The sequence below is a fragment of the Diachasma alloeum genome, unplaced genomic scaffold (genome assembly GCF_001412515.2).
Source record: "Diachasma alloeum isolate Michigan unplaced genomic scaffold, Dall2.0 Dall_scaffold_00744, whole genome shotgun sequence".
NCBI classification, from domain to species: domain Eukaryota; kingdom Metazoa; phylum Arthropoda; class Insecta; order Hymenoptera; family Braconidae; genus Diachasma; species Diachasma alloeum.
This window is the reverse complement of record NW_021680874.1, coordinates 34,113-54,534: the sequence shown is the minus strand read 5'-3', so window position 1 is coordinate 54,534 and position 20,422 is coordinate 34,113. Positions and strand designations below refer to the sequence as shown.

Below are 20,422 nucleotides of genomic sequence, written 5' to 3'. Positions count from 1 at the left end.
TTCTGAGCATATGTGCCCTGATCCTGCGTTCTCATTCTCTTTTCTTTCGGTCTGACTGAGGGGCTTGGCGTAGTACGCTCTGATGGAAGGCATTTTATTGCCTTCCTCATAGCCCCCTCCCCCTCCCCTCGTCGACCTTCGGTGCTGCATCCGCCAAGGTTGCAATCGCCCCCGAGGTTTGATGCAGCTGCGCTCTCTTGCGACGTCTTGTCTCGGCTCCACTCAGTCTGAGCCGATTCACATCGGTACCAGACTGGTCAGCCTTGTCAGACTTCGTGTGTTCGTCATCGCTGGCCCCACTCGAAGTTACTTTTTCGATATTAAGATTTTTTATATTGGTTTCCATTTTAGTCCCACGAGTACCGCGGTTAAGCGTTTTCACCTGGTGCATTGCGGCGATTGCCCAGGGCTTGGCTTGTCTCGGGTGGGTTACACCCAAGACTACTCTCAGAGGTCGCCCAGGTTTATCTTTATCGCCGCATCTTTAGGCACGATCTGGCCGAGGCCATGGCTTACGCCGCTCACACACATGGCTTGGGTGGGCTCCTCTTAGCGACCGCGGGCTTAAGACCTCCACCGCTCGCGACCGAGCCCCCTCACTACGACAAAGTGGGAACCCAGTAGAGGGGGAAAATGGGGAATAATTTTAAACCATTTTTTTCTAACGCTTGGAAAAAAGTTCTAGATTTGATTATGGAAACCTGAAGGTTAGAAACCGCGGTTTCTAAAATTTAGAAACTTTTTTCTAAAGCCAATCCACGTTTTCTATCTGTGTATGCTGAACCATGTTTCGAGAGAATTTGAAACTGCTTCAGATTATGATGATTAACAATCGTGAATTCATGGGCGCATGATCATTCGACGCATAAAGGAATTATATTCCTCATTCTTCATATATGACCTTTTGCTTTTAAACACGCGACATGTAATATTGAAAATGACGAAGATGAAGAATGGAGCGATGAAGCGATCATTGATCAACAACATCTGTTCGTATCAGGGTTTTCAAATGACCCTGCACTCATTTTAATGAAAATTTGTTTGACTTGCCCATGAAACTAATTATTTGAAGAATTTTTTTTTCTCCCAAGTATCGAAACGATTTGCAAACAGGAATTATTATTGGAATGCTGTGATAAAATAAGTTGAAACCTTTAGAAAGTATCGAAGAAAGAACTGATTATTCACGTTTTTGACAATAAAAAAAAATAAATACGAAATTGTTCCCTATATAAAGGAGGGAGGGGTCGTTGATTTTGTAACGTAATAGGCAGGGGGGGGGTGTAGGATTCGAGGTGATGTTGGATCGGGAAGGTAACGCATCAACTACGCGAGACAACGGTTGCAAACTAGTAATTAGTTTATTGTCGTGGTATGAGTATGTACAGGATGAGTCGGTGGTATGAATGTATTATATATACAGGTGAGGTGAAGATGTCCACCGAGTGGCGAGAGCTACACGACTACTAAGCGGGAGCGATTGCGATACCTGGGACGTGCGTGTGTTCCTCAGGTGTGTCTGTGAGAGCGGTGCGATACGCGTTGATGTAGCGAGCCGCTACAGGGGGGGGGGGTTCACGCTTGTGACGATCTTGCGACGGGGGGTGGGGGTCTAAAATGTCCGAAAACGCGTGACGTAATATTTGATTGCTCCCTTATCTTTCATGTAATAATTTTTAATTATCATTTTAGCGACCGATGGATCTCATGGATGAGAAACTCCTCCTGGTGGCGATACTTCTGTGCTTATTTTCCCGTAAAGCTAGTCAAAACTGTTGATCTTGATCCTTCAAGAAATTACCTCTTGTGTTCATTCCCCCATGGAATCCTAGCCACCGGTGCCTTCGCAGCTTTTTCGACCGACATTCTCAATTGCAAAAACGTTTTCCCTGGTTTAGAACCACGGATAGTGACCCTGGATCAGCACTTTAAGATACCATTCTTCAGGGAGTTTGTGTATAGCTTCGGCGCGTGTGGTGCCTGTTCAGAGAGTCTCGAATATCTGTTGCAACCGAAGAGTCAAAATGAAAAGAGTACCGCGGTTGTTTTAGTTGTTGGAGGAGCTGCAGAGTCCCTCAAGTGCAGACCATCTACCTATGATATCATTCTCAAGAAGAGAAAAGGATTCGTAAAAATTGCGCTGAAGACAGGGTAGGTGAAAAATCATCAACCAATTCAACACTTTTCACGATTATTTGTTTCTCTGTATTGCATTTTTATTCTGATGCACTTGTGCAATATTTCCTGTTTTTTGTTAGGACTCCATTAGTCCCAGTTTTTTCATTCGGCGAGACGGATCTGTACGATCAGATACGCAGTACCGAGGACTCGTTCCTGAATAAAGTTCAAGAGTTCATCAGAAAAATTTGTGGTATCGCACCAGTTATTGTTGTTGGTCGAGGATTTTTCCAGTATACTTTTGGGCTTATCCCACAGAGAAAACCGGTTACTGTCGTAGGTAAGTTGTAAAGCATCATCTTTCATAAATTATCAAATATCTATAGATTCGTTAACTGGGAAACCATTATTATTATTAATATTATTATTGAAGGGATTCATAATGAAAAAGGACTATTGTCGCATAAACTCTATGTATTTAATAGTTCAGTAAAAGAAAATGTATTACAATTTTTCTCATCGTGGCTGTGCGTGCTTCACGCTTCAACTGCTCCTTAACGACTGTCCTCTTGTACCTTTGCATACCTCCCAAACCTCTTCGTCTCTATCGTTTTCTCTTTTATATTCATATACTTTTTTTCTCTCTCGCATTTTCCTTCATTCGCTCAAATATCCCTCTCCTCTAGCATTCTTCAGATACACGTGATACAGTAATTAAAGTATGCAACGTACACCTCCTGTCCAACAAAGCTGCCCAAAACTCAAGAACTGCCTCTTTTGTATTACTTTCCTCAACTCGACTGCCTGCAGTTTTATTGCACATTCAAACCGAACAGTCTCAACATTTTTTTTCATAATCTGGATTTTTCTCCGTCATTCCTCTTTTCACTTGGATGTTATATTTTTTGCCCAACTGACTCTCTCACTCATACCCCTGCGCACACACACACACACTGCTTCGTGTTATTATTATTGTTATTATTATTATTGTAGGATCATAATCATGAGGACATAGGATATTTATTTTAATGGAATAATAAGCATATATTTGAGTTAAAATCGAATTAATAAAAGTACATCTTCAAATGAGCTAAGCTGCTCTACATCTTAACGTGACATCCGTCCGATTACAACTGACTTACTCTTCGTTCTCTCATTCGGGCAAACACTCTTTTCTTTCTCTATTTCAAAATGCTCTTTCTCTCTCCCACTCATTCTCAACCAATACACCCTTTGTTCCAAAAAGTGACCTCACTGTTCGTCACCCAGGCCACCCTTATTCACCTAAGAAAACTCTCAAAACTAAACAAGACCGTAATAAAACTGTCACACAGCATAAACACTTTTCATTTCACACTTCACTCGAGCATACGCTACAAACAACCTTTTTCTTCCACGCAATATTCTTCGAAAACTTATCGTCTCTAATATTTAGTCTATAATGAACTCTTATTCTAAATATCTGGCGACACANTTTGTTCCAAAAAGTGACCTCACTGTTCGTCACCCAGGCCACCCTTATTCACCTAAGAAAACTCTCAAAACTAAACAAGACCGTAATAAAACTGTCACACAGCATAAACACTTTTCATTTCACACTTCACTCGAGCATACCCTGCAAACCTTTTTCTTCAACGCAATATTCTTTGAAAACTTATCGTCTCTAATATTTAGTCTATAATGAACTCTTATTTTAAATATCTGGCGACACAGCGTCTTTTCACTTCTCCATACCATTTCAATAGGTTCTTTCTTCAGACCTCAACACACATACACACTAATTCACTGATTCCACATTATTATTGATGGTGGTCGAAAAATGTAAAAAACATCCAGAAGAACCATGTTTCACTCAATATTACTTCTGATATTGCAAGTAATTAAAGTATGCAACGTTCTACTGAGCGGTGGGTTAATTCTTTTTCGTCCATCAATACGTTCATCGCGGGCTTCGGAATAGTTCTTTGTTTGTTTGACCAGAAAATGCTCATAACGTTTTTTTTTAATTTATTGTTTATCATTATTTGTACTGACGACGAAACGGTTAGTCGCTGGGCCGCACGGAGAGAAATAATTCGTGCTGTCGAAAAATTATATTTTCTCGTCACGTAATTCCTGGTGTCTCATCTCTTCCATCGGTTTCATCAAGTGAATGTTATTGAGTAGTGTACATATTTTTCCAGTCCGCACGGACTGGCGAAAATATTTTTCTACGTACACATACTATCAACACACATATAATTTCTATGGAATAAATGTTAATTTCAAGAGAAAATTGAAATTTTCTTCTAGAAAACTGCGTTATTGGGAAAACAAAATCATTTCTACGGGAATAATTTTTTTCGGCAAAATGTATTCTTTCTATGTAAATTCATTCTTTCTATAGTATAATCCTGTGGAGTTCCCTCAGATAAAAAGATGGCCGTACAATAAATTATATTTCTTCCGAAAGTTTGAATTACTCGCTAGGGATTTTCGTAATAGTTATGATAAAAATTCAATTTTTGTGAAAGATCCTGGATTTTCTTTCTCCCAAGCTGGTTAATTTCCCTCATGAGAATCTGTTTCACTCCATCAAATATTCTCGCGTGGTGCATATAATTTTTTGGCAGAACATATTTTTTTTCTCAGTACAGACCGCGAAATTTGTGCGACGCCGGCTCGGGTTAGTGTGATTGGGATTTTTAAGGGTGTCACATATGTCCTTGAAAAAATACGATCTTTACCGTCGCTCCTAAGTCCCACAGTTTCTATCTAGTAGATCGTCCACTACCAGGCACCACATATCCTACGGACAGCCCCCCACCAGACGCCCTCTACTTGGAGAGTCAATGTAGACCATTGTGAGCGGCAGTTATTTTCCTACTCGCTAATATGCTCTGCGTCCAGTCAATGACAGTCTCCGGCAAGCTTCTCATTGACATGGCTCAAATTATCACCTCATATCTGGTGCGATCGAACGCCTCTTCGATATCGAGGAATATTCCTAGTGCATAACCACTATCTCTTTCTCGATTGTGGCCACCAGGTGATGAAAGAAGTCTCTATAGATCTGTCCTCCTTATAGGCATATTGTGAGACGGACAATAGCCGATCAATCAGCTGTGCTCCTTTCATATATCTGTTCATAAGTCTCTCCAGAGTTTTTAAGACAAACGAGGTTAGACTTAGTCTCTCGGTTTAACATAGCCGTTCGTACCCGGCTTGGGCAGGAATACAATTCTGGATTTCCCCATATCGCCGGTACTGATCTCAGTGCCACACTCACCCTGGGTATTTTTGTAAGTGGCCCCAGGATAATACCCTTCTGCAAAAGAATGGGGTACATATCGTCCCGCCCCGATACCGTTCGCAGACAAATCCTGTTCGGGCGAACCGTTCGCCTGCCGTTCGCTCGTGTATGATGGCCTTAAAAGTACCGGGGCGGGACCAAGGAAACGTCGTATTTTCAAATCAATACTAAATTTGCAAAAGTTTTCTATTTATTTCTCTTCGTCTGCCCCATTGACTGTACTAATATAGTTGGAAGCAAAGTAGCTACATGAAGCTGTAATAGAGAACGTGTAAAGACCCGACTAGGGAAGGGAAAACAATCGATCATTATTTTCAATTAAAGATACTTTGGTGTTATATTGATTCTTTTCTTTGGAAAATATGCATCATTCATTAAACAAAAATAAGATTGTTTCTAAGATCCTAATCTGGCATGAAAGATGGAACGAAATAACCTTCTTAATGGATAAAATTATCTTTCAGTTGGTGAACCCCTCGAGCTACCAAAAATTCTCAAACCTTCACAAGAAGAAATCGATGAATACCACCAGAAATTCACGGAAAAGCTGATAGAACTATTCGAGACGGAAAAACACAAGTACCTGGAGAACCCTGAGAAGATTAAACTCAGTATTTATTGATATAAGAATTTCGCATTCAAATAGACTGTTTGGAAATACACTTTGATATTAATTTCTACTCAAGATATCTTTATTCATGTGCAGTTATGAGTATTCTCAGTACGTAAATTCTTTCCTCGACGATCATCTAATATTAAAACTGCGTGACAAAGTGTTAATTAACTGGAATGCAAAATAACCAAGACTACTCTACGGAATGTGTGATGTTTAGGATTATTTCTGGGGAATATCCTTTCTCTGGATCAATGAGCGATAGTGGGGAGGATCGCGGATGCAAAGAATATTGCGAGAGTGAGTAGTCCTATACACCATAAACATCTTCTCAGTATCTGGTGGAACAAACAAAAAATATTTTGTGAGATATTCTTTACGAATTAAGCAAAGATATTGACAATACTATAGTCAACTGGAGAAATGTAATGAGCTGATTGTGAATTTTTTAAAATGATTTGTCTTGGTAGCGAGTGATTTTAGGAAATTATGGCCTCATGACGGGGAGATTCAAATATTACGTCACGCAATTAGGCGGAGGGAGAGTGTTCTGTATTTTGCGACGATTCGCGATGGAGGGGGAGGAGTGGGGGTTATCTAAATTGTAATGTCACGATGTAATTAACAAGAAGATTCCCTAATACCACTTTTTTTCTAATGACGCTGCAGATTTTTTGCTTTTTTTGATGAAAAAACACTTTTGATTTGCTTATGAGACTATTTTTTTTATCCTATCTTCCTATTTTTGTCCAATTAATTCGAAATGTTCCTAAAGAGGAATGATTGAATGCTGTGACAGCAATGCTAAGGAGGGGCTGTCCATATATTACGTAGGAGGATTTTCACCTTACCACCCCCCCACCCCCATGTAAGAAATCGTAAAATTTAATGGCATACCTCTCCTAAAATTTGTAACATTAGAAAATTTGTAGCATTATGACGCTCATGTCTCCCGAGGGTCATACGTTACAAGGGTCAGACGTTGCAAAGGTCATACATTGCTAGAGTTATATTTCATAAAGGTCTTATCTCGCGAGGATCGTACCTTGCCAGGGTTAGACCTCACGGAGGTCATACTTCGTAAGGGGTATATTTCGCGTCGGTCATATGTTGCAAGACTCGTCACGTTGCAAGAGTCATACGTCACAAAGACGCAAAATCCTAAGCGTCATTTCCGTTGTGGAAGAAAATCGAATTAGTTCTGTGATTAATAATGCTTTATGGAATCCTGAAAAAAGCCTCAACTTAATCCCGAAAGAATAAACAAAATGATATTAAAGGGGGGACGATAACGTAAAAAATTCAATGAAGTTCAATAAACAATGAGATTGACCTTCTGGTAATAGAGATGACCCTTGAGCTGAATGGTAGATCTCCTTTCCTCTAAATGTCTTAAACGTAATATATGGACAGTTCCTAAGTGATTACATCTTTAGAGAGTCTTGAATAAAGAATGGATTATTGATATAATCCTTTATTATTTCTCTTATTGTGGAAATTACATTTATAGAAAATTCAAATTATTTTCGACATAACATAGGGAAGTGTGAATTTAGCGGCGTAATATAAAGGGACGAAGTTTACGTTTGTGATGGTTTTGTGCCGGAGGGAGAGGTGGATCTGAAATGTCCAAAAAACGCATGATGTAATATTTGAATACCTGCGTGAGAACTTTTTTACAGGAAATTAAATTTTCAGCGAAAGGTTCGCGTTTGCCATTTTGCCTAGTGATGCCGCGAGACACTTGATGAGGCAAAACTTTGCAGAGATGATCTCGGTCTCAAAGAACATGGAAATTTTTGCTCTCGTCTCAGTGTCGAAATACGCAGTATCGACTCCTCTCGTGATAACTCTGAGTCAATCTATCTTATTTCGGTCTCAAGTTTTTGTGTTTTTTAATGTCAAATTTTGGTTTTTGTCCCGGTTTCTCTCGTCTAGGTTTTCCACACATAAAAAAAGCGAAAGACTGGAAACCGAGATGAGATAAATTGACTCGGAGTCATCACGAGAAGAGTCGATACTCCGTATTTCAAGCCTGAGACGAGATAAAAAATTTCCGTGTTCACTAAGACCGAGACAACCCCTCCGAAGATTGTCTCGTGATGTCTCGCGAAATGTTTCGCGGCATTACTAATTTTGCCTCGCACCATTCGTTTCTAAAATAATTGTATTCTTGGAAAAACACACGGAGGAAAAAATACAAGAAAGATTATTGTGTGATGGTACTTTAAAATGGGTTAATTTTATCAGACCCAAAATTCTGGTGCCTGCTACGCGGATTCTTCTCAAACTTGATGCTATAAAATGTTCGGTGCTAGCGCCAGAAAATAAATCCATTTTACCATGCACTTATAGACTGATTCATTTATTACAAACGAGATTCGTTAACTATTAACGAACGATAGAGTTGAATATGACCAAATGAATATTTGTTAATAGTTAACGAATGATGTTCACTTGAAAAGTGAAAATCGAGTCAAACAAGGTTCCTCAAATGTGCATTTGTTAACTATTAACGAATGAACATTTGATGAGACCGAATAGACCCTCGTCTCCAACCAAATCCATTCGTTAACAATAACTAATCCTTTCTATCAGTGTACACAGTATCTTTTCTTGTATTTCTTTCTCCGTGGAAAATGTAAAAAAATTAATTATATTTTCCTCCTCATTTCTTGAATTCAATTACTTTATTCTGCCATTCACGATTCGCGATGCAGTCTTGGAACTTCATGCGGGAAAAGTGGATGGTGCTATAGAGGGGGAGCCAGCTGTTCGGCCAGAGTCTGTGAAGTAGTGTATCCAGATTTCTTCGGGCGACAAAAGATTTCCTCATGACCAGATCACGCATCTGTATAAGAGATTCCTTTTACCAATTGCCATTCATATTAAAATCTAAATTAATTAATTTAAAGAGTACCTCGATGTAATTATACATCGCAAGATCACAGATGGCGTGAGCGTCTGAGCATCGGTGTCTAGAGAATGCCGGAAGAACTTTACTCATGTCATCTTTATAATAATCCATTAATTCATTGAGTAGAAGTACGTCTTCAAATGCCTATAAGTACATAAATTCTATGGAGAAAGAAAATGATTGTGAAACAACATTTCGCGTGTCTAAAAGCAAAAGGTCGTAAAGACAAAATTTTGCATTTTTCAATTTCCCTTTCCGTGGACACGTTATACCTTCAATATTTCAGTTGATGTCACTAGAAGTTATCCGTGTATTTGATTATGGTCAAATAATTATATCGGCAACTTAATAGCATAATTTGTGTGAACAGCGTATCTCCATTTTTAATCAAGATTCGTATATGTCGGAACATTGTAAAAACTCTCACAATGTTTCTCTTCCAATCGTTTTTTGTCCACTAATCCCCCCTTATATACCTCTTTCAAGATACGCTTATGTATTACGTATTCGTAACAGAAGAACGTATGTCCAAAAAAATCTAAATTAGGGAATTGAAGCCATCTTTATTTTTAAGGGTCAAACAGAGCAGTGATCGGAAGAATCCCGTGTACTCTCGAGGGTCAAATGGGAGAGGCAGGTACAGCACAGAGGAAAAAAGTGGATTAGCTTTAGAAACTAGTGTCTTGATTTTAGAAACTCCAATTCTTAAGCTTTATCCTTGATGAGATCATAAAAACTAACGAATTTGGGGATTGTTTTTCAGAACAAATATTTTCTAAAACCAATGCTGAATTTTTCTTAATTTTAGGAAATTTTCAGATTTAACTAAAAAATTGCAGCCGAGGTATGTAAAGGGCGTAAGTGCCTCGTACATAGGGAGAGGTGCCCAAATATCGGGAATTTCAGATGGAAGGAGGGGGGATTTTGCAAAGAGGGGGAGGGTGAGTTGTGAATGGAGAATTCACAACCAAAAAATTTGAGTCGGTGAGTTTTTGAAAAATATCTCCAAAACTAAGGAAGATAGCGAATTTTTACTGAAAAATTGGGGGAAGGGGGAGGGTTGTACATGGAGAATTCAATAAAATTTCACTCCCCCCAAATTTTCGTAAAAACTCGCTATCTCCCTTAGTTTCGGAGATATTTTTGATCATTAATTTTAAGCGATTTTATTCTAAAACTTAGAAAAACTTTCTAAATTGTAGAAAACTGAAAGTGAGAAACGCCACTTTCTGAAATTTAGAAACTTTGTTCTAAAACTAATCCACTTTTTCTCTATGTGTATGCTGAACCATGTTTCAAGGGAATTTGAAACTTCTTCAGGTTATGATGATTAAGAATCGCGAATTCATGGGAGCATGATTATTCAACGCATAAAGGAATTATATTCGTCATTCTTTCAATGAATAGGACGATATTCTAATTTCTGTAATGAGAAATGAGTGAAATTGCAGGAAACTTCTTCAAAAAGATGGAAATATCAAAGTGCAATCAAAATATAAAATTGGATATATGACCCTTTCGCTTCACGTGAGACATTTTTCCAACTGCATAAAAAGCAAAAGGTCGTTTTTCCATTAATTACTAATGTTCAGTAACTTTCTTTTTTTTGGGATTCTTTTTTGGTAAAAGGTCGTATATACGCCACGTACAAAAATGTTCATGGCCATGGCCATGGTATTTTGGCCGCTTGCCATGGCCTTCGACCTTTGTACCCCTGCGGCCCCCTGGGACCTTTAAGGTCATAAAGGCCATAAGGGTCACAAGGTACAACAAGGTTACGAGGGTCAAACTCCCTTACTTGATTATTTGATTATAAGTTTTTTTTCTTCATGGCAATTCCATGACAACGTCCCTCAGCAGTGCCATGGAAAAGGCCATCGCAAGCGGCCAAAAGACCATGGCCTGTCCATGAACATTTTTGTACGTGACTTGTGTAAAAGATATATATCAAGATAAAGGAAATATATAAAATTGGATATAGAACCTTTTCGCTTTAAGTGAGACATTGTTCTAACTTCATGAAAAGTAAACGGTCGTTTCTCCATTGATAACTAAACTCGAGGTATTTTAATTTTTTGGGTTGACTTTGATCAATTTCCTAAAAGCAAAAGGTCGCATATGTTGGCGGATACGACCTTTTGCCGGAGAAGGCATATACGACCTTTTGCTTTCAGACATGCGATTTGATGAAGATATCACTCACAGCATTCATCCCTTGGGCATAAAAAGGTACCATAGCATGAGCCGCATCTCCCAGAATAATACTCTTTCCACAATGATACGGATTACACTTGATTGAGATGAGTGTTTTCGGTTTGGCGGTGAAGAAGGTATCGATCAGCGCCTGTTGATCACCAATCACTGGCAGAACATCTGGAAATTGTTCCTTGTAGAATCCAACCAGTTTCTCCGGTGTATCGAGGCCATTTAGGATTTCGAGAGGTGCGAATAAATTTCCGGTGAATGTGTAGTCATCGTTTGGCATTGCTATCATCATGAAAGTACCACGAGGCCAGATGTGTAGGTGTTTCGAACTCATGGAGAACTACCTCAAATAAACATAATTCAATTTTTATTTACGCAATCATTTCTTTTTCTACAGTATCAATTTTTTATCGTATGAGGTGAATTTCATCGAAGAGGTCACGAAAGCATTGTGAAATATTGTAGCTGTGGATTAACGAATAAAATCGCTCAATTCCACTCTGCCATAGATCAATTTTTGCAAAATATTCTGACAGAATTGAAGCCAGTTGACGGCTTTTTCTACTTTATTTTTACCTCTACACCTTTATCAGGGCGTGTTTCATCAATCATTCGAGGTGGTATATTCAATTCTACGTAGCCATGTTCAATGTAAGTCTGTGAGAAATCGAATCCCGGTCTCTTCATCATTGTTCTTCTCACAGTGGAGTAGGCGCCATCGGCTCCAATAATCAACTCAGCGTCGACTTCAATAATCTCTCGGGTATTTGTACTGAAGAATATTTTTGTTTAGTTGTACCACTACCAAATTTTTTTAAATATCAAGGTCTTATTCGTAATTTAAGCAGAGAAGCTATAAATCATAGGGGAGAATGGGGCCGAAGTGGAACTTTTTTGACCGAATTCAATTCTTGATATTTTTGTTCAAAAATTGAAATATTTGAATTTCTTATTCTGTGTGGAATTTATGTTTTTTGTCGGTTATTTTTTCAAAAAATCCGGTGTTTGATTTGTTATTAACAATTTAATTGCTTGGACAATCATATCGCAAAAACGGTCACAGATAGTGAAAATAGTTTCGAACACAAGATGTTTGGTATGTAAAAATACACATATTTTGTGGTATAACTTTTTTCTCTAACTATAATAGATAAAGAGTTATCGGGGGTGGGAGCAAAGCGGGTGGTGCGTTAGCAGTTGCGCGAAGTGTCGGCGCGTTCCGATTCGTTTACCGGAAAACTCGATGGAGATAGAGAAAAATAGTTGAAACGAAAAATGTTCGCTAACAAATTTTACGTTTAACCCTCCTGAACTGGTTCAATGAGCAAAGCGCCGTCTTTTCTCGATTTTTTCTTGTTGCATGCAAAATTATGTATGAAAAAATTTGTAAAAATTACAATGCCTAATTCAAACCCTCTAGAATGGACTGGTAAGATTCCTATCCTTTGAAAACCCCATGAATACCATGAAAAATGATAATTTAGTGAGACTGGTACGGAAAAGTGGCGCCTCGCCGCCCGGAGCCAGTGGATTCGTGTAGTCGGTTTTTAGCTGCGCTGTTGCCACGTCGTTCGTTTCAGTTTAGACATACTAGGAACGTCAACATCTCTATCACGTGCCATTTGACGTCTCATAAAAAACGCGAATTAATTTTTTTTAGAGCATAAATGATGTTTAATTCGAGAAAAATGGGTGCAGTGTAGATTTTTATTCACGTATAGGGTTCCAATGTGGCAACACCGTGCTAACCGTAACACGCGCGGCGCGTTGCTTACCGAGCCAGCGGACTCTGGTGGACACTGAACGCGAGTTCAGGAGGTTTAATTAGTTATTTGAAATTTTCCTCTACTCCTAGCCGTTAATGGGATATTAACGATCTGGTGTTCCATAATGAGGGAAATTACTTATAACGTTTTTGTTTATTACAGTGTCGTGAGGAAAGGGTTCGAGATACGGAGAAAAAACTGACATCAAAGTTGTTTTCCCATCAAAAATACATAGATTTGGTTTTGTGTCTTTTCGTCATATCTCCATTCTTTACAGACATATAGCCGACTAACCCTAGATTGGTCACCCTATGAGGAAACCCCGCCGTGCGTCGTTTTTCTTTAATTACAATTGACTGGCTAACCGGAAAAATTGAAAAAATTAGACTTCGTCAATTGAGGTGTCGAAAATTTTTTGGTAGTTTTTAGAACAACATATTTCCCAAAGTTCCTAAAGAAAACAAATTATTTCGAACAGATAAATTATTATTTCCCCATGTTAAATTGCCCATGACGCGATGTTGCCGGAGACTTGTTAATCGCGCCCGGGTTAACCCTAGATGAAGAGTTATCGGAGGTGGGAGCGAAGCGGTGCGTTATTCCTTGCGCGATGTGTCGGCGGTTGGCCAAACATCGGTCCAATATCTGGTCGCCGAACATCGGGCCCCCGATGAAAGGTTAAACATCAGCCCAATATCTGCTTGCCGAACATCGGGGCTCCAATTAAAGGCCAAACATTGGTCCAATATCCGCGCACCAAACATCGGGGCTCCGATGAAAGGCCGCTTTACGGCCGATGATCGGAACCGACTCAATATTTGTAGGCTATTTTTCGAATAAATGGATGAATAGCATGCATTCATCCTCTTTTCTAATATACAGAATATAGATATCGATACCCCGAATGAAAGCCTAAATATTTTAAGAATAGTAAATTAATTAATTGACTCTTCTCATGGGAGTTACATATTCGTTGATTAATTGTTGATAATCGCATTCGAGGATTCCAACAAAACACCATGTGGTATTTCTATACCCGAAGAAAATCTATCTTCATAAGAAATTTCAGATGGCTCAGTGAATAGCGCGCTTGACTACAGATCAGAAGAACTCGCGATTGAATCTCACCGGCGGCGATTTAAAAAAATTTTTTTTCTTTTTTGGTTCACTGGAATGGATAAGAAGGATTATAAAACGATTATAAACTATTGGAACTAATATGTATGAGCGATTTTAAAATTTTGTTTCACTGATGGTTGGCTGATAATCGACGCCAATGTTGGGCGTACATTGGTGTCTATGATGGCCCGAAGTAACATTACAACGTTCGGCAGAACATCGGCCGAAGATCGCAACCGATTATCGGGGAACCCGAGTGGCAATTCCGGTCAGGTCTTGATCGAGTTCGGATCGGGTTAGACCTGACCACTGATCAGGTATTCATCAAGTTGACGGATCCGGTCTTGATCAGACATGTTACGCCTCTGACCAATCCGGATTTGATCAGGACGAATGGCTCCGAACTTGATCAAGTCAACTGTATGAAAACCGGATGACCTATCTGTCAGTATCAATAACAATTATCAATGATAATTAATCCAAAACAAAAGATAATTCAATTCTTTCATCGTAGGCTGCCTCTCTTAATGAATCTCTACTGTTATTACCTCTGAAAAAGCTTATTATTTTTTTACCGATGCTGGGGATCGAACCGGGGACCCTATGATTGCTAATCCTATACCCTAACCACTATGCTATTGCGCTATTACTATTGAGTAAACTGTACATTGCCTATATGATTTGTATCGGGGTATTTGTTGAATTTACGATTATTCCTGATCTCGCGGATGTGCGTGTTTATTCTCAGAGATAAAATATGTTCAATTAAATTTTTATTTATTTCATTAATGAATAATAATAATGATAATAACAATAACACTAATAAATAAATAGACCTTTGGTGATTTTGTTTTCTCAAGATCATTTGCGTGTAAGTTTGATACTCCTCTAATACGGATTTACGGCATCATCATCCCTCCCTTCTGTACATTTGAGAAGGGCTGGCTGGTAATTAAATTGATTAATTCAATTAAATTCATTAAATTGAATTAGTTTAATTTATTTTAATTATAGTATAATGATTCTTTTTAAAGATTGAAAATAATTATTGATAATGATTGATAAAACTTAATTTGAATATTATAATAATAGTTAATTAAATTATCCGAAAAACTTATTAAAATTAATATTAGATGGACCGGATCTGAATCTGATCATTTTCTCTTCAATTGACCCCGTTCAAATGCCGATCAAAGACATCAAATCCGAATTTGATCAAATTGGGGTCAGGCAGCCGACCTCAGGGTGAGATCGTGCCTACCTGATCAGAACTTGATCTGAATCATCCTGCAGTTTTTCGGATCCGATCTACTGGATCAAAATTTGGTCAGGTTCTCATTAGGCATCATCTGATCACGTCTACCTGATCAGAACTTGATCTGAACATGCCTGTAGTTGTTCGGATTCGATCTGCTGGATCAGAATTTGGTCAGGTTCTCATCAGGCATCATCTGATCATGTCTACCTGATCAGAACTTGATCTGAACCCGCCTGTAGTTTTTCGGATCCGATCTGCTGAATCAGAACTTGGTCAGGTTCTCATCAGGCATCATCTGATCATGTCTACCTGATCAAAACTTGGTCTGAACCTGCCTGTAGTTTTTCGGACCCGATCTGCTGGATCAGAACTTGGTCAGGTTCTCATCAGGCATCATCTGATCATGTCTACCTGATCAAAACTTGGTCTGAACCTGCCTGTAGTTTTTCGGACCCGATCTGCTGGATCAGAACTTGGTCAGGTTCTCATCAGGAATCACCGGATCAGTCGAACCTTACAAAAACCTGATCTAGTTCTGATCGTGCTTCAGGCGGGCCTGAAGCAATTTCCAGTCGGGAACTTGGCGCCGAGTTTGGCCCGATGTTGAGCCACATCGTATTGTCCTACATGGGGTCTCTCTTAACGGGCTAGATCTTTGTAGAGAATGGAGATATGACGAAAAGACACAATAACAAATCTATGTATTTTTGACAGAAAAACAACTTTGATGCCAGTTTTTTCTCCGTATCTCAAACTCTTTCCTGACGACACTGTAATAAACAAAAACGTTATAGGTAATTTCCCTCATTATAGAACACCAGATCGTTAATATCCCATTAACGGCTAGGAGTAGAGCAAAAATTTCAAAAAACTAATTAAATATAACATTTGTTGGCGAACATTTTTTGTTTCAACTATTTATTCTCTATCTCCATCGAGTTTGCCGGTAAACGAATCGGAGCGCGTCCACACCTCACGCAAAGTGCTAACGTGCCAACCACTTTGTTCCCACCCCTGATAACTCTTCATCTATCATAGTTAGAGACAAAAGTTATATCACAAGATATGAGTATTTTTACATACCAAACATTTTTTGTTCGAAAGTTTTTTCTCCATCTGTGACCACTTTTGCGATATGATGGTTTAAACAATTAAATTGTTAATAACAAACAGAACGACGGATTTTTTGAAAAAGTAATCGACAGCTTTGGAATCAGCGACTCGAAAAACATGCATTCTATACATCAGAATTCGGGGACTCTGAACTTAATACAGGATAGATACAGGTACAGCGTATGGACTATTCCGCAGCCCCAACTTCTCCTAATATCTCAAATTTTACTTGTTTTTAAAAATGTTTGTTTCTGTGATTCATCTCAGAAACCATTGACTTTACGACGAAGTGTTTCAAATCATTTTTGCCGCTGAGAAAATTCTAGACAAGAAATGTGTCATGACATTCCTCTGTGAACCCCTTCATGAACGAGATGATTTACAATTTCACATTTCTCTGCATTTATTATTTCCAATCGTAATCAAAACTCAAAAATCATCTTACTCAATGAATTTCAGTTTCCCCAGATCCAAATCAGCATCGACCAGCTTCTTATTGAAAATCAGTGTCACCGATGGATATTGATCGGCAGCTGTGGTATAGAACACCCGCAATCCCGATGGTCAACCACGGTATTGGGTTTAGCGATCGGAAATACAAGAAACTTATTCACCATGACATAAATCCTCGAAACGTGATATATTCTTCCAAAATACTTCTGACTCAAATACATTAAAAACTAAATGAATTGAACGGATGCAGTGGGTTTTTATGCACATAAAATACCGCAAAAATGAGTCAGATTTCATGAGGGAAAAAGAGAGAAAGGGAGTTCAATGGCCAGGGGAGGTAAACAGGGTTGGCGGCGGGTGTTTCTGCTTTAATTGCATATGAGTGAAACGTGATATGGTTCTTGTATGGCTTCTGGACTAGATGTAAAGTGATATATTGTTACAGAAACTGAATGAATAAAATATAAAGAGAAAAACTCACCATCTAGAAGAACTTGATTCAAATATTTTCGACTTACTGAGTAAATACACTATAAAATAGAATAAAAATTGACAATTTCAAATTTCTTGAGTTTTTGCTCAATTAGTTGAGAAGTAATTAGACATTGATTTGCGGACTTACGTTCTTCTTAACACTGTCATAGATCATTTCCCGCAAGCTTCCATCTTTCCCATGCAACATTCGTCCCTTCATGGCAATCCCATGATGATTGACGATTTTATCCTCGAGACCAACAAGTTTGAGAGCTTCTCTTCCCCGAACGGATAAAGCAAGATCGATGGATTGACCACGAGACTCTTCAACTCGAATGTCTTTACCGTAAAGGAATAAATATGGTACAATATTTTTCATTAAAGTAATCAATTTTTTGAGAGGAAATCATTTGAGCTTTTCATTTTATTTAATTCAGTCCGGAAATATCGAGTCAAAATATGTCCTTATTAATTCAATCAATTTAATGATTATTATAATACAAATAATATAGTATAGTATAGTTATTTTTGTTAATAAATTATCAATATCCTTGCGAATGGTTATTTTGCACATCATTTCCTTCTATCATAGTTGTTCATTTCATTTGATTAAATTGAATAAGATTTATTTTTAACTAATTTTGTCAAATTTTCAACTTAGTTGAATGTTATCATCATTATTCTTATTATCTCTTTCTTCTGTACAAACAATTGTTTTTTTTACAGTTCTATCTCTCCCCACAGCCCTTCGATAAAATGCCAATAGAAAAATGTTATTTATACATAATTGAATGAATTTGAAATATCACATTTGAAGAAACCATCAGAAAGCTCACTTCAGAATCAGCTCACTTTCAGAGAAATTCATGAAAAATTCGAAATTTTCAACAATTATCATAAAAATAAAATCAACCAATACAGCTATCGTAATCATATTTTAACTCCGACTTAATGGCATCAAAACAAACATTTTAAGCTATGATTGAATTCATTTGAAGAATGATATTCAAGCATATCCCCGGAATGCTGATTTTCAAAAAATACAGAATTTTTGCAATTTTTCAAATAAATCAAAATAACGATTATTGCTATCGCCTTTATCTTCGAACTCGGTCAAAAGGACATCCAAACATTTTTTTAAGCCATCATTCCATCAATTCAGAACACTTTTTAGTTATCGTAAAAAAACTATTTTTGAAAAATTTAATTTTTTTAAAATTAATAATTGAATTGAATGTTAATTAATGGCGATTGATACGGCTTATCAATACTTACATTTGAGGAGAAAAAAGATTTAATTCCATCAATTCATTAGCGAACAATCAAAGAAAAATTGGTTTACGTACGTACGTACGCACATACATACATACATACGTATGGAGACGGTCTAAAAATTACATTTTCGGACTTTTTGGATCATAATGGGTGGATATAACACGAAAAATCCAAAACTTAAATTTTGAACGATTACAATGCTTCCATTCGGAACCAATAACATGCAGGGTTACGAGCCTATTCGTATATGAATTTAAATAAAAAAAAATTGTCATTACGACCTTTTGCATTTACTTAATTTTTCATTTCTGGGGATGTAAATTAAAGGCAAAAGGTCGTACATGCAGCTCATGATCAATCTGAGAATGTAGGTATTATCATAAGTTTCTCCAGTATTTTCACGCAGAATTGCAGAACAAATGAGTGGAGATATAACCTTCTCGCTTTAAGAAACTCGGCAAATAGCTTTCTGGTATCTAAAACCTGTTGCGTTTAGATACGCGATATCACAAGAGCTACAATCTCACCAAATTTCAATATTCGATGAAAATTTTTTCGTCATTCCGAGTAGCGTCCGTAAATCGCTGTCACGCCGGCTGGCTGTCTACGGCCGTTATGACAATAGTATATTTCGCCATTAGGCCGAAATATACTATTTTGTCATGACGGCCGTAGGCAGAGATTCGCGTCCGTGAAGCGCTGCCTCACGGCCGGAATGACGAAAAAAATATTATTTGACATACGGCCTAAAAAAACTTTTCTAGCTCATATGATTGCAACCCTCGCCTTCGGCTTGGGCTGCAAACTCATACTCGCCGGAGAGTTTTTTTCGGCCTACTGACGAAACATGCAATGTCGGGTGTTATCGTATATAGAACGATTTTCTCATAAAAACGAAAAATGCCGATTATTACCAAACTGTCCCTAATTACATAGTAATATTGTGATTTGATTTAATAGATATTATCACAAGGAATATTTTTACGTCAAAAAAATTCAATTCAGTAACGTAGTTGTCGAAATATTGTGGAAAAAAGATTTTTGAGAAATTGCGATATTTCGGAAACTACTTGACCGATTGGGCTGAAATTTTGCCCAGAAGTGCTTCAAAGTAATACAATTATGTGACGAAATTTCAGATTTTTAGCTTCAAATTTAGTCCTTTTTCTGTGAAGATTTATAAATATTTTCCGAAAAATTCGCACACACATCCGGACATACACACACGCATTTTCTGAAAACATATCTTCACGTTTCATGACATTCTACGTCATTTCTAAGTAAAATTAGAAGATAGTCAAAATCAACGATTACAAAACTTCTATTCGCAGGCAATATGTAAATTTAGTTACCAGAGCGATACTCATAGACCCGAACTCTATGTCCACGCCTAGCTAGCGCACAGGCAGCCAGCGCGCCAACCTGAAAATTAAGATAATAAATTTGGCACTGATAAATTCGAAAATAGATTCCGATAAGAATGCGAATTGTACCAAGCCACCCCCCACAATGACGATGTCCATCGAGTGAGTTGTCTTCATGGCGTCGCACTCTACACTGATTCCAAACCCCGCATGAAAGCAAGGTGTTGTTTGACGTCAACCCCCTCCACAAGACCAACGCGTATCTCGCACTTCAATTGACCAGAATTATTTAGGAAAAAATTTCTGATAACTAGCAAATCATCTCCGAAGAAGACTCTGATATCATCGACCCCTTATGACATTGAGCATTTCTCCACTTTCCGCAAACAGAAAAGAAAAAAATATGTGGAGTTACATCTTTCCTACACCTCTTGAATATATTGAAAAGACATCAA

General features: G+C 38.0%; 2 protein-coding genes across 4 annotated transcripts in view; one reads left to right on the top strand and one right to left on the bottom strand.

Annotated features, from left to right (window-relative positions):
• The window catches only part of LOC107044471 (2-acylglycerol O-acyltransferase 2-A), an 18,315-nt gene extending 9,501 nt beyond the window's left edge, over positions 1-8,814 (top strand). For 2 of the 3 annotated variants that reach the window (XM_015266361.2, XM_015266362.2), the window contains 3 exons: positions 1,693-2,151; positions 2,259-2,458; positions 5,875-6,589. In XM_015266361.2, coding sequence (XP_015121847.1) covers positions 1,693-2,151; positions 2,259-2,458; positions 5,875-6,032 — 817 coding nt within the window. In that variant the 3' untranslated portion in view covers positions 6,033-6,589. Of the gene's footprint in view, positions 1-1,692; positions 2,152-2,258; positions 2,459-5,874; positions 6,590-8,743 lie in introns of those variants that run through there. The other variant, XR_003783150.1, reaches the window with a different exon arrangement.
• Positions 6,004-20,144, bottom strand: LOC107044470 (kynurenine 3-monooxygenase). Its single transcript, XM_015266360.2, has 10 exons — positions 20,097-20,144; positions 19,956-20,025; positions 17,477-17,667; positions 17,336-17,384; positions 16,847-16,934; positions 11,722-11,917; positions 11,144-11,485; positions 8,944-9,084; positions 8,713-8,874; positions 6,004-6,361 (listed from the first exon to the last, which is right to left on the bottom strand). Exons 1-10 carry the CDS (start codon positions 20,142-20,144, stop codon positions 6,275-6,277), a joined length of 1,374 nt encoding a protein of 457 aa, XP_015121846.1. The 3' UTR covers positions 6,004-6,274.
• Positions 20,145-20,422: the final 278 nt, after the last annotated feature.

What these genes read in the sequence shown, in the direction of transcription:
- LOC107044470 (XM_015266360.2), bottom strand. Translation starts at nt 20,144, where the DNA reads ATGAAGACAACTCACTCGATGGACATCGTCATTGTGGGGGGTGGCTTG. An exon ending in GCCCTGATAAAGGTGTAGAG is followed by an intron (nt 11,486 to 11,721) that starts GTAAAAATAAAG and finishes TATTTGAGGTAG; the next exon opens with TTCTCCATGAGTTCGAAACA. An exon ending in ATGCCCAAGGGATGAATGCT is followed by an intron (nt 9,085 to 11,143) that starts GTGAGTGATATC and finishes ATGTACTTATAG; the next exon opens with GCATTTGAAGACGTACTTCT.